This window comes from Vanacampus margaritifer, chromosome 8, assembly GCF_051991255.1.
Source record: "Vanacampus margaritifer isolate UIUO_Vmar chromosome 8, RoL_Vmar_1.0, whole genome shotgun sequence".
NCBI lineage: Eukaryota > Metazoa > Chordata > Actinopteri > Syngnathiformes > Syngnathidae > Vanacampus > Vanacampus margaritifer.
The window spans coordinates 21002050-21014662 of record NC_135439.1 but is presented as its reverse complement, the minus strand read 5'-3'; the positions used below and the strand labels follow the sequence as shown (position 1 = coordinate 21014662).

The 12613-nt window shown below is 38.8% G+C and overlaps 2 protein-coding genes across 2 annotated transcripts; one reads left to right on the top strand and one right to left on the bottom strand.

Annotated features, from left to right (window-relative positions):
- Positions 1-1061: 1061 nt before the first annotated feature.
- synpra (synaptoporin a) lies at positions 1062-9279 on the top strand. The gene is made up of 6 exons (XM_077574205.1): positions 1062-1239; positions 1347-1412; positions 6695-6819; positions 7303-7501; positions 8246-8437; positions 8520-9279. The coding sequence occupies exons 1-6, from the start codon at positions 1222-1224 to the stop codon at positions 8769-8771; spliced, it is 852 nt and encodes a 283-aa protein (XP_077430331.1). The 5' UTR covers positions 1062-1221; the 3' UTR covers positions 8772-9279.
- Positions 9280-10076: 797 nt separating this feature from the next.
- thoc7 (THO complex 7) lies at positions 10077-12556 on the bottom strand. Its single transcript, XM_077574206.1, has 8 exons — positions 12443-12556; positions 12106-12226; positions 11675-11802; positions 11493-11579; positions 11175-11232; positions 10505-10571; positions 10368-10437; positions 10077-10221 (listed from the first exon to the last, which is right to left on the bottom strand). The coding sequence occupies exons 1-8, from the start codon at positions 12459-12461 to the stop codon at positions 10160-10162; spliced, it is 612 nt and encodes a 203-aa protein (XP_077430332.1). The 5' UTR covers positions 12462-12556; the 3' UTR covers positions 10077-10159.
- Between the last annotated feature and the right edge of the window lie 57 nt (positions 12557-12613).

Genomic DNA, 12613 nt, shown 5'->3' with positions numbered 1-12613 from the left:
GGCGGATCGTCTGCAGTGATGCGGACTCTGTATTGGTACGTTGTTGAAAAGAAGGAGCAGAGCCGAAAGGCAAGGCTCTCGATTTACCGGTCGATCTACGTTCCTACCCTCACCTATGGTCACGAGCTGTGGGTCGTGACCGTAAGAACAAGATCCCGGATACAAGTTGCCGAAATGTATTTCCTCCGCAGGGTATCCGGGCTCTCCCTTAGAGATAGGGTGAGAAGCTCGGTCATCCGGGAGGGACTCAGTGTCGAGCCGCTACTCCTTCGCGTTGAGTAGAACCAGTTGAGGTGGCTCGGGCATTTGGTTCGGATGCCTCCTGGACGCCTCTCTGGAGAGGTGTTCCGGGCATGTCCCACCGGCGGGAGGCGACCCAGGACACGCTGGAGAGACTATGTCTCTCGGCTGGCCTGGGAACGCCTTGGGATCCCGTCGGAGGAGCTGGTTGAAGTGGCTGGGGAGAGGGAAGCCGTGGGCTTCCCTGCTAAAGCTGCTACCCCCGCGACCCAACCTCAGATAAGCGGTAGATGATGGATGAATGGATGGATGGATGGATGGATGGATGGATGGATGGATGGATGGATGGATGGATGGATGGATGGATGCATGAGCGGAGTTGCTCCGATTTGCTGGGGGGAGTCTGCGTTCCATCCCACAATGGCGCACACTGCAAAATGCTTTATCCTATCTAAATACCGAATGAAAGTTAACTCCACCCATATTAGACTGTGCTGTGTACTAGACTTGCACTGGGCACAAAAATAGGGGCCTATCTAAGTATTTTTATTTACACATAAGTTCTGAATTCATTTTCTTTATTACCCTGATCTCATCTCTTACAAACGATCTAGGCTACTTCCACAGTGCAGCATTTTACAATATCCAGTGACTATTTTTGGTGGGGAAAATAATTTAACACAATATATTTTTACACAATATTTTCATCAATATATTCATACAGGAATATGAGACAATATGTAAAATACTGTGATATATATTCCTGTCATTTAAACGAGATTAATAATTCAGAAATGAGAACGATTGACACAAGAGGACAACAATAAGAGCGAGAGGGAGACTCGGTTTCTTTCGGGTGAAGTCGGAATCCGAGCCAAAAGCCCCCCGACTGATCCCACCTCACATCTATCTGTATTTGGGTCTCCGTTTGCTGTTTGTTTACATCCAATCAAGCGAATAGGACAAGGAAGCGCTGCTGGAATGGACACTGCAAATCAGGTCAGTAAATAGAATGTTTGAAGGAGTGTTACTGCCTGCTGAATGAAACATGGTAATAAAAATGAAAACACCATTATAGGCTACTTAATTATTTCGTGTCTTTGCAGCTTGCATCTGCGGGGACCTTCCAGGTCCTTAAACTACCTCTGGGGTTTATCCGTGTTTTGGAATGGGTGAGTTGGAACATTTTGTTTCATACTATGAGCTAACTTCATTAAACACGGTTGAGTTACATAATGTGGATTAAATGCGACGAGGGGGACGTTTGCGTCTCACCCCTGTCCGCATTTCTCACAGTCAGACCTTTCGTGACATCAATACTTGGGGATGTAGCCTAAACGAAATTAGCTATAAAGTAACCATGCCACCGTGACTGTGGCTCAAATCCACCCCCCACCCCTCACCCACTAATCTAACAATACATAGCTTTGGTGTTTTACACGAGGATGTGTCTTCCATTCCATTCGTGCGTATCTTGGATGCGCCACACCAGCGCGTACGTTGCACTGATCCATAACGCAACATATAGTAAAATAAGAAGCAATGGAATGAAAGTAAAGACAAAACTAAATATTTGAGTCTGTTACTCGTTTTTTTCTGTGATGTGAAGTGAACCTAAAAAAAAAAAGTGTACGTGTGCATGTGCGTGCGTGTTTGTGTGGTTTGTTGCAAATAATGTGTGCGAAAACTCACAGAACAGTATGTTGTTTGATTACCTTTTGGATGTAGGTGGGATCACCATACACCACATGCAAACTAACCATTTTCCATGGGTGGGCCATCTACCCATCAACCCCAATCCAAGTCAGTAGTGATCTATCCAGTCACCGCCATGAGTAATTCATTTGTTAAAAAAAAAAAAAAAAAGCATTAAATTGACATAAACGTCAGTACGCCTATCGAAAAATGTCAACCAGCTTCAGCAGCTCCAACCCGTCCAAATCAAATCTTCAAGCCAATCTGCTGGTTCAAAATATTGCAATTTACAATATAAAATACAACTTTGAGTAAAAGTTACCCAATCTGCTCTATCCACATCTACCCAGCATTTTTGTGTGTGTCATAACTATACATCGTGTCAGAAATAAAACAAAGAAGCGAGAAATGTGGCTGTGCCCATCAACACATAAATAATTAATAATAATGATAATAATAATAACAATAATAATAAATAGTAGTGTCACACAGAGATACATAAACATAAGTGCAAAACAACCACGGGGGAAGCAGGCCACAGCACTTGAACTGTCTGCAAATGAACACACTTCCTCTGTCCAATAAAATCGCGATTACGTAGGAGATTGCTTTCATTAGTGGGGAATTGTTTGTGCTACAATTTTAACTACTAAACTTCAAAGTTTTTTTTGTTTGTTTGTTTTAATAATGATTAGAAATAAATTGTTCCATCGATGTTCCCTATAAATGTAGGTACCATAAATTGACTGGAAAAAAAAAATCACACACCTACTGTATTCATTCATTCATCAATTCTTATTTGTCCATCCATCCATCTGTCACTCATAATCTAGAACGAAAGCTAACCTATTTTATTTCAAAGTCACTAATAAGCCACTTCACATATGAAACAGTTCTGTATTTAAACACTTATTTTGTCTGTGTATAGACCATGAAAACAAAGTAAATGTCATTGCACGTTATAAAGCTATCTGAAGCACAAGCTTGTGAGTTGGGTATTTTACGTGACTTCAGGCAATAAGAGCTTTTCTTTCCTGGGTGACTGACCAGCATCTCGCTTGGGTAATAATGTCCAACCTTTAACTGAACAGCTGATTGGCCATGTGGTCGCTGAAGGTATGTTCTCTGTAACCATACTCATTGTTGCAGAAGTCCAGTGAGTTTGCTGAATCTTCATTTAAGATTGAAAGTTAGCTGCCATGTGTGCAAAGAATGCTGATCGTGTGTGTGTGTGTGTGTGTGTGTGTGTGTGTGTGTGTGTGTGTGCGCGTGTGTGTGTGTGTGTGTGTGTGTGTGTTTGGCACACGATCTCAGGCTGGCATATTCTGTTCCAAACAGCTGTAAGGTCCGCTTCTCTCCACCATAGACTAACTCATGCAGAAGCTGTCCTTTGAGATGTGCCCAAGCACTTCACTGTATGTGTGTGTGTGTGTCTTTGTGTGTGCGCACACAAGAGCGATGGAATGAGAAAAGCAGCGAAATTGCACAGTTGAATGAGCACATGATGCTAATGATATACATTTGTTTATGCATTGAAGCATCATCATAGCTGCAACATCTCACACACTTGTACAGACACTGTATCGTACGTGACCTTGAAGCAACATGCAAGTGAATAAGTCACAAATAAAGAGTTCATCATTTAGTTCCATTTGTGAGTCAGGAACTTCTCATCATCTATAAGATGGGGCTGACCCAGAATCATAATGATGTCATAGTTGGGACTTTACACGTTGCCTATTTGTCTTAATCTTACAATGGTTCATTGTGAGGACCATTTCAACGCTACATTAACCGAAAACCAAAAAAGCCTTAATTCAGTAATTGAAGACCAGTTGTGATCACTCCCATGCTGTCCCTTTAAAGATAAGATTGAGCCTGTTTGAGCTACAATCCATCGCAATGTATCTCGGCTGGGTCTGTGTTGTTTTTGCATCATTTTTGACTGACCTCAGTGGACTATAATGCCGCGTAGGTGTATGTTTTTGACAGACTGCTGCACAATGTCCACTCGCACATACAGTACACTCACACCAAATCAAAACAAGGGAAGCACCAAGAGTATATGTGGAGGTAGTTCAGCATCCGCCATTATTTTAAATTGCACACGAAATGAAATGAAACTCTACATTTTAGTCCAACGGGCCTTACTGGAGTGATTGTTTTGTCCGATATTGATCAAATATTTTGTTTTTTGTGTTACTGACCGGCACACATAAATATATACAGTAGATGAAAGAAGACTTAGCAGGAACATGTCCATGTCTCATTGTCCAGGTGACAAACCCCTGCCAAAATAGCCATGAAAAGCAATGGACATTAGAGGGTAACAAAATCTTAATGGAGATTTTTATATTTGCGGGCAGTCAAGCCTGCAAAGAAAGCGAGAGAGAAATGAGTTAGTGGGGTAGATGAATCTGGGCTATGCAGGACAAAAAGCACTCCCCGTGCATGAAGGGATTAGCTGCCACTAAATGAGTCCTGAATTTGTTTTGTGACGCTGCTGCTGTAAAAAGATAAGACAAGCTTGCTCATGAAGGCGCATGGATGTTGCTCATGTGCACGGCTGTTAATAAAGTGGTTAGCTTTTAGGAATTTGATTCAGATTAAATGAAAAGTTGGTTGTTGTTTTTTACATGGATAAAATATTTTTCATTCACTATTCATTTCCCTAACAGTTTTGAGAAAAGTAAATATTTTCGCACCATTTTGAAGGATCAACATGGTAGCATAATCTAGAAGAACATTCTAATCATGGGGTGCTTGAATTTTTTCTCAGCGTGTAAAGATTAATATATCTTTTTACTAGGGGTTTCGGACAATTAAAATGTTTAATCGTAATTAATCGCATGACTTTAATAATTAACTCATGATTAATCACAAATTTTATACCTATTCTAAATGTACAATAAAATGTACAATAAAATATAGTAGTAAGTTTTCATACTCGTTAACATTAAAATGTTTTTTTTAAACAAATAGAAATATGGCTACATCTTTTAGTCATTGATACAGTAATTTCATAAGAATTCATAAAATTGAGTTGAAATGAAAAAGTCCTTTACTGTAAAAAACGAGTGTGATATAGATTTGTGTTTAGGTCTTTTTTCTGCCACTAGATGGCATAATTGCATTTGTAAGACGTTGGTGACAGCTCAGTGCATTTTTCTTTTCAAATTAAGAGCTATCTAATCTTTAACATGAAGTAACTTGTGAAATTCTGCACATTTTTTAAAATACAACTTGACCCCATTCTCCGCAAATATGCATTATTATTCAATTTATTACTGCTAAATTTTGACGTGGACGTGTCTGCTGCGTTGGGACTGAAATTCCCCCAGTACAGGCTTTCCAAGTAAGGGGCAATCATTAATTGCGCATTAAAAAATATTAATGGCGTTAAAAGAACTTTGAATTAACTTAAAATTAACACACTAATTTTGACACCCCTACTTTTTACACTTTTTGGTGTAATTTCCAGCTAAAAGATGCCCAGTCACAGAGCTGACAACCTCGAGAAGTGATCTCAATCAACTGAAAAACATCAACTCGTCTTCATCATGGTTTTGTTTGATGCTCCATTGATAGTATATAATTTTAGTATGATTTCATGTACAAATATTTTTATATATATAATATAATAGGAAAAGCTATTTTTAACTTAACTAAGAGGCCTTATGAAAAATAAACATATTGTTAAGTACAATATTAGAAGGAAAATGTTTTAAATAGCCAGTGATGGTGTAGATTTTTTATTCATGATGAGTTTTTGTCTCCACGGATCATCCTAGCTATACTGTCAAGTCGTAATGAGTGTTTGAAAAAGAATAAATAAAAATTCTCAAAAACACTCTTCAACACATGCACACATCACATCAATGTTTTGATCTACTCTGCAACTATTTGTTAACTTGTAAAAGATTTGTTTAAAAAGCTTGGTGTAAATTAGCGTCTTCATATAAATCAATCGAATGCCATGTAAGGGCAAAAAGTGAGATGTTTGTTTTTCATTTCTGTACCCAAGCATTTTCCCCGCTGTTCCATTTCTTTTTTCTTTACGGCTTGCTCCCTGAGGAGCCCAGCTGTGTGAGGCAGATAAACACACAGGGTGCAAGGCTTAGCAGCCACCCTCCCGCTACAATGCCACACTCCGCTGTTCAAAGGCCCCCTGCCTGAAATGAGAAGGGCTAACTAAACCTGACCGATAAATCACTGCAAAAGAGACAACTGCAGGAGGGTGTGATACAGAAGGAAAGAGATCATCATCAGGGGTTGTTGGTAACACTTAAAAGCGATTATTATTTGCCTCCTCTGGCCACTTCTCTCCATCTGGCAATTTGAGATTGGTATGCCGATGCTGGAAAATACAGCGTTGTTGTGAGATTTGATAATGATTACAATTCTAGTGGCCTCAGGAAAATAGCACAGTGGAACCATGATTTAACGGACCCGGAACCAACTGACAGAAAACAGTCACCTCAAAACTCCCCTTTGCATGACTAAAAACATGTTTATATGGGGACGTTTCTGTTGCAATTACCTAATGGAACTTAAAAACTAGAATTATCAAGAAATATTGGGTGACTCAAAATAATGAGCCTGCTCTTTTTTTTTGCATAATGGAAATACAAAAGGTTGAAAAACATGCTGAACCAAGTGCTTAAGCAAACAAGGCTAAAGGAAGGAAGGCTCTGAACTATTACATTTAGCAAACAAGCACAGGTCATACTAAATAACTTCCTTCCCCCCTTTTCCTTAGATCTTTGCCATATTTGCTTTTGCAACATGTGGTGGCTACTCTGGGCAGCTGCGGGTTAGTGTGGACTGCATGGAGAAGGCCAGCAGCAACCTCAGCATTGCCATTGACTTTGCTTATCCTTTCAGGTGAGACATGTTCATCGTCATCTTCAAACGCTCATGACATATTTATTGAGTTGCTTTGTTTTTAGCAATAATCGGAGTGTGTTCATTTTCCTTGTTATACCTTACCTGTGGTGCACATCTAATGTGCATTGCGCTCTAAAGCAGGGATTCTTAAAATGTGGCACAGCTACATCTAGTGGTAAGTGCGTGAAAGAATCACTGCCTAATTACTGTTCAGTTGTATTAAAATTGATTACTGTGATTTGATCTTTAAAAACTGTTAAATACAGTCTTCATTTTACTATATTCAAACATCGTGTTTAAATGTGGATAGTGTTAAAGTGATTGAAAATAATACAACCTCTGACTCATCTTTAATCAACACTAACGTCTACAATGCAATACTTTGAGAACTAAGTATTTTTAGGCTCTGTGTAAAAAGTTTGCGAACCACTGCTCTAGAGCAAATGTTTGATTGTGATCAATGTCTCCATTCTGTATCAGGTTGCACCAGGTGTCATTTGAAGTCCCCGTGTGTGAGGGCATGAGGAGGGAGCGCATCTTTCTCATTGGAGACTATTCATCCTCTGCAGAGTTCTTTGTTACAATAGCAGTCTTTGCTTTCCTCTACTCCCTGGTTGCCACTGTCATCTACATCTTCTTCCATAACAAGTTCCGCGAAAACAACCAAGGACCACTTATTGTGAGTAGGGCCTATCATTAGTTGTGTACATATAAAGGTACCATTTGTAGCACGGTAAAAATGTGTGTATGTTTTTCTAGTTAAAAATAATAATAATACATAAGAAAAGGTATCTTCATTACCATTAATTCAACATGATTCTAGCATTCACCTGCTTTCAAAAGTTTTGGGAGAAATTAGGACAGGTGAACTGATTACAGAATAGGACAATTGAGCAATAGTGACAAAAAGGTTATTGGCACACATCATATTACTTAATGAGCACAACTGTTTAGTGAGAAAAAGGCTTAATGCCCATAAAATCAAAAATACTGTGGCAATTGTTTTGATATTTTCAGAGGTTAAAGTGGACATGAGTAGAGATGTGCATGGGAATTTTGGTGATGATTCATAGCATTTTCACGTTTGTACATACTTTACAGTTGTGCTCATAAGTTTACATACCCATATGTAAACTTACAAGCAAGATGGTCCTCAAAGTGGTGGCAAATAAGCTACTCTTCTGACAAGTGTGTTTAATGTTTATTATGAAAAGATGTCAAAGAATTATTAAAAGGAAAAGAGAAAGGCAGAGAAATCATGCTAACCGCTAGGCTATCATAAAATGTTGTTAAACAAAGGAACAAGTGCAAAGATTGATGGCAGTGTTGTCTTTTTCACTTTGGTGAACAGTTCAACCTTGGTGGAGGTCTGTCTTACTTGCTGTATTAGGCTACAATGCGTTTTTGTGTCTTGTCCCTTTAGGATTTTGTCGTGACCGTTGTGTTCTCCTTCATGTGGCTGGTCAGCTCTTCCGCTTGGGCCAAAGCACTGTCTGATGTCAAGCTAGCTACATATCCAGATGAAGTCCAGCTCCTTATCTCTGCCTGCAAGGATCAGATGAATAAATGCGGCTCTGTGCAGGAACCACGCTGGTCTGGACTCAACACCTCAGTGGTAAGTAATAAACTGGGCAGAAATGACCAGAAAGTCGACCAAAAAAACAACAACAAAAAACAATCCCACTCTTTCTCTCCAGGTGTTTGGGTTCCTCAACTTTGTTGTCTGGGCGGGGAACATCTGGTTCGTATTTAAAGAGACTGGTTGGCACAAGGGCACTGTCAGGTTTGCCGGCGAAGCCTCCGAGAAGCAGACCGGTACCTTTACCCAGCAGCCCTACAACCAGGGGAGCTTTGATCAGTCAGGGAGCTACAATAGCCAGGGAGACTTGGGCCAGCTGTCTGAGTACAGTCAGGTTGGAGGGCCGCCTTCTTATGCCAATCAGATGTAGTTTGCCTTTTTATTCCTCGAATGGTATTTCTGCATTTTAAACATGGCAACAGGTGATAGCAATGGCAGGACAAATATACCACCAAAGGGAGATAGAAAAGTTTGCACCCAATGAATAAACGTTTTGTCAGGTATATTTTTTTATTCCTCCTGGTTCTTTTTTTGAGGGGGTGGGGGGTATTTGTGGTAATTGCAATAAGTTCTATGTCTTCTTGTTTGGATCCTATCTATGTTTTTGCTTGGTAATGTTTTTAAAGGAAAGTGTGGACATGGATGTTTTGTGTATTAGTATGTTCCAAAATTTGGAAATGGTGTTGACTTTTGTGCATGATACTATGGTCTCTGTAAATATGTATTTTTATTGATATTTTATGTGGGCCAGTCAGCATGACATGGTATATGGAATTTATGTAAAAGTAGGTCTGCAGGTTTTAACCAAACAGGAAGTATATTTTAATAGTGTATCTATGGTTATGTCATGTGTCCCCAATAAAATTCTTCGTCGTAAATTTTGTAAAAATGATTCTTTCCCTCCTTTTGTTTACATGTGGGTGCTTTTGCAACAATTTACGGTGAATGTTGTCCATGCTAAAAAAAAAAAAAACAGAGCAGGGTTTAGTTCTGTTAAAGCATGCCAGTGTGTCTACTGACCTACCAAAAGCCCAGCCCAAAAATATGGTGGTATTATATTTATACACAAAGTTTGCTGAGTTTTTATTCTAAGATGACAATCAGTGAAGTTTGTGTTTTATATTTAGGAAGTGACAATGCTAAGTTGATGCTTGTTGGAGGAAATATGACAAGTGCGACCCTTTTTGTTGACATATGCATGGTGTAGTAATAAAACATCTCATGATGCCCATATGTGTGCAATATTTTTGCTGCATAACATTTTCACGAAATGTGTTTGTTAAAACACAAGTCAAATGCATATCATTGGGGTAACAATGTCTTTCTGAATCCAATTGTGGAACACCCGGACAAGCTCTACAGCCTGGAACTAGGAACATTGCCTAATACTTAAATGTATTAAACATCACCCCAACTGCCCTCCTGAAACCCACTCTTGGCCAGACTTTTGAGATTTCTCCATGTTGAATTGTTTAACTTCTCTGCAAACAAAGTAAACTGCGGAAGTAACTGTCTTAAGGTATTCCCTAAAAAATTTTTACACACAATTTCATATCCCATCCAAGTGTTTCTAAACGACGTAACCAGCAATAAACTTTTTTTTTTTTAAAAAGCCCGCATACCACATTGACTTAAATGTCAAAATGCAGAAGGTTGAGAAATAACTTCAGAGACAGTAGTTTTCACATTTATTCAAAAATACACAACATTTAGCATACAAAATTGGTTCACTTCATTCGAAATGAAACAGCGGAGTCCTCATTCGGCGCTCTCTGATGGACTCTGCTGATTGTTATCATCAGTGTCTAATTTATCATCATCTAAGGGGTGAGATTCAAATGATTACAAATAAAAAATTTAAAATTGTTGTATTTTGTCATTTGTGGTGCGAGTCAACCAAAATCGCAAATGTGAAATTACAAACAAAAAAGAAAAAGAAACAAAAGTAATCCTTTTGTTTACTTACTGTCAAGGGTCTGCTGTAGTTCTTGTATGGTACTGAGCAGCACATGGAACTGTTTCTTCCGCAGTTCCAACTAAAATCGGACCACACAAAGTTCAAATAATACATCCGGTTTACTAAAAATAAATAAACTGAAATACCTTTGCATCTGCATTCTCCTTGATATTAGACAACTGCTGGAGTTCTTTGTCAAGTGCCTCCAACTGCCTATAGGCAGACAACGCAATTACAGTATTATAGTATCCACTCTTGAACACTAAATGAAAACATTAGTCTTGGATAAAATACAGTGGAACCTTTATAGTCTAATGCCCCAAAGCAAATTATGCGAGACCTCAGCTCAGTATGTGTCTAAGGTTAATCTTTGTGTATGATTTCCTATTTTAGCTACACTTACTCAAGAGAACCAGCCTCAATAAGGAAGACAACAAAACATAATTTGTGCCCCAATACTTTTGACCTGCTTCACTTTACATGTAGAGTGCAGCAACAAAACGCAATTTGTATCCCAATACCTTTGACCTGCTTCACTGTACATGTACAGTGCTCTCTTAATCTCGCTTTGACCAGACCAGGTTTTCAACAAAGATTACATAAAGGTCAATTAAGATTAAGAAATTTGACTGGAGATGCCCTTAGTCTTATTTTAACTAGTCTATGACAGGTAAAATGATACAATAATTTTACTCTGTCTTAGACTTTACTTCTGGAGAGATTTCATTTTTAATTTTTCAAACCAAACACTGTGGGTGCTTACAGATCAGACTTGGGTTTGACTATGAAGGTTCCACTGTAGATTGATGAACTCACTTGAGTGTTTCGTGACGATTAGGGTGATTCTGAATAACCTTTGCAAGAGCATCATATTCTGCAGGAAGATATATTCAAACAATGTTGAAAAGCATTTTTTTCATAATGTGGTATAGAAACTTGAACCCATTCATACGATCTTACTCAAATGTAATGTGATTGCATGAATATGTGTGCATTTTGAAGACCTTTCGCCTTTCAAAAGAAAACTTGGAAATATATCATAGACTCATTTTGACAAATGTTGTGCATCAAACAGTGGAGAAAAGATTATGATGGAAGAGGACCTTAAACAGATTTTGAAAACAATATTCTTACCCTGGCGGTTCTTCCTCACTCTCTTTGCTCTCTGGATGTCCTTTTTGCATTCTGCTATCTTCTCATGTGCTAAAGTTATATTTTTTTCTGTTGAGTAGAGAAAAGAAGGTGATTGGAGTAAGTCTGTCATGTGAAAATGAAGTTTTATTAAGAAAATGAAAAAGTAAAAAAAAAATATTTACCTATATCTGAATAGATTTTGCCATAATTCTCCATTTCCCTGAGATTCATATCATAGACCATCAGCGTCTTTCCCAGAGAGAATTCACATTGAGCCAGTGTCCCTAGCATCCTCTGGTACTGTGTGAAGCTGTTTTTGTTTTTTTTTAAATCAAAACAACACAACATTTTATTATTATTTACTATATTAATTATTTATAAGTATTTTTGTAAGATTGCCCAAAAAAAACGTGCAATTTTCAAGGTGTGTCCTGTGAAGCTAGAGTTTGGCTATTTAAATTCACGTTTTCCACGACATTCATTTTTATTGCGATGCACCTGTAACGTTTTTCTTCTAGTGAGGAAATATTAAGATAACGACAGCATTTATCCAAGCAAAATATGCATGGATTCAACAAATAAACCCCAAGGAAAGTCTGTCTACATCACTTGCTTTTCTTCCGGTGTCCCAGGGGAGTTGCACCACTTGGTGAAAGTTTTCAACAACAAATTGATTCTCCGATCATCCCCAGCTCCGTCGCCGTCGATAAGCAGACGCTTTCGAATGACTTCGTCTGAAAAAGACCACAAGAGACTGTTATGGGTCACGTAGATAGCCGCTATCGGCTAACAGTGCTACGTGAGAAGTGACTGCAGCCTGGAAAACGTGCGACTACGTCAGTACTGTCGGGTGGAAACATCCAACAGATTCCTTTTACAGCTTCGATTCAACTGCAGTGGATTTTAACAGCGGCGATCTAAGTTTAGATGAAAATAACAATAATACTTACCATCTGTGATAGACCCCATGTCCTCATCGGTTAGTATAATTCTTCTTCTACAGCATTGCCGACTACTGGAGCAGAGTCAACAAACCAAATGCTATGGGTTTACTGCCCTCTACTGGACGAGAGACAGAGCACAGGCATCCATATGCATATAAAAATCAGAACACAAAAAAG

Excerpts from the sequence above, each read along its gene's own strand:
- synpra (XM_077574205.1), top strand. Across the intron at positions 6,820-7,302 it reads GACTTTGCTTATCCTTTCAG|GTTGCACCAGGTGTCATTTG; the intron begins GTGAGACATGTT and ends ATTCTGTATCAG. Across the intron at positions 7,502-8,245 it reads ACAACCAAGGACCACTTATT|GATTTTGTCGTGACCGTTGT; the intron begins GTGAGTAGGGCC and ends TTGTCCCTTTAG.
- thoc7 (XM_077574206.1), bottom strand. Across the intron at positions 11,803-12,105 it reads CCTGGGACACCGGAAGAAAA|CTTCACACAGTACCAGAGGA; the intron begins GCAAGTGATGTA and ends AAACAAAAACAG. Across the intron at positions 10,222-10,367 it reads ACTACAGCAGACCCTTGACA|ATGATGATAAATTAGACACT; the intron begins GTAAGTAAACAA and ends CTCACCCCTTAG.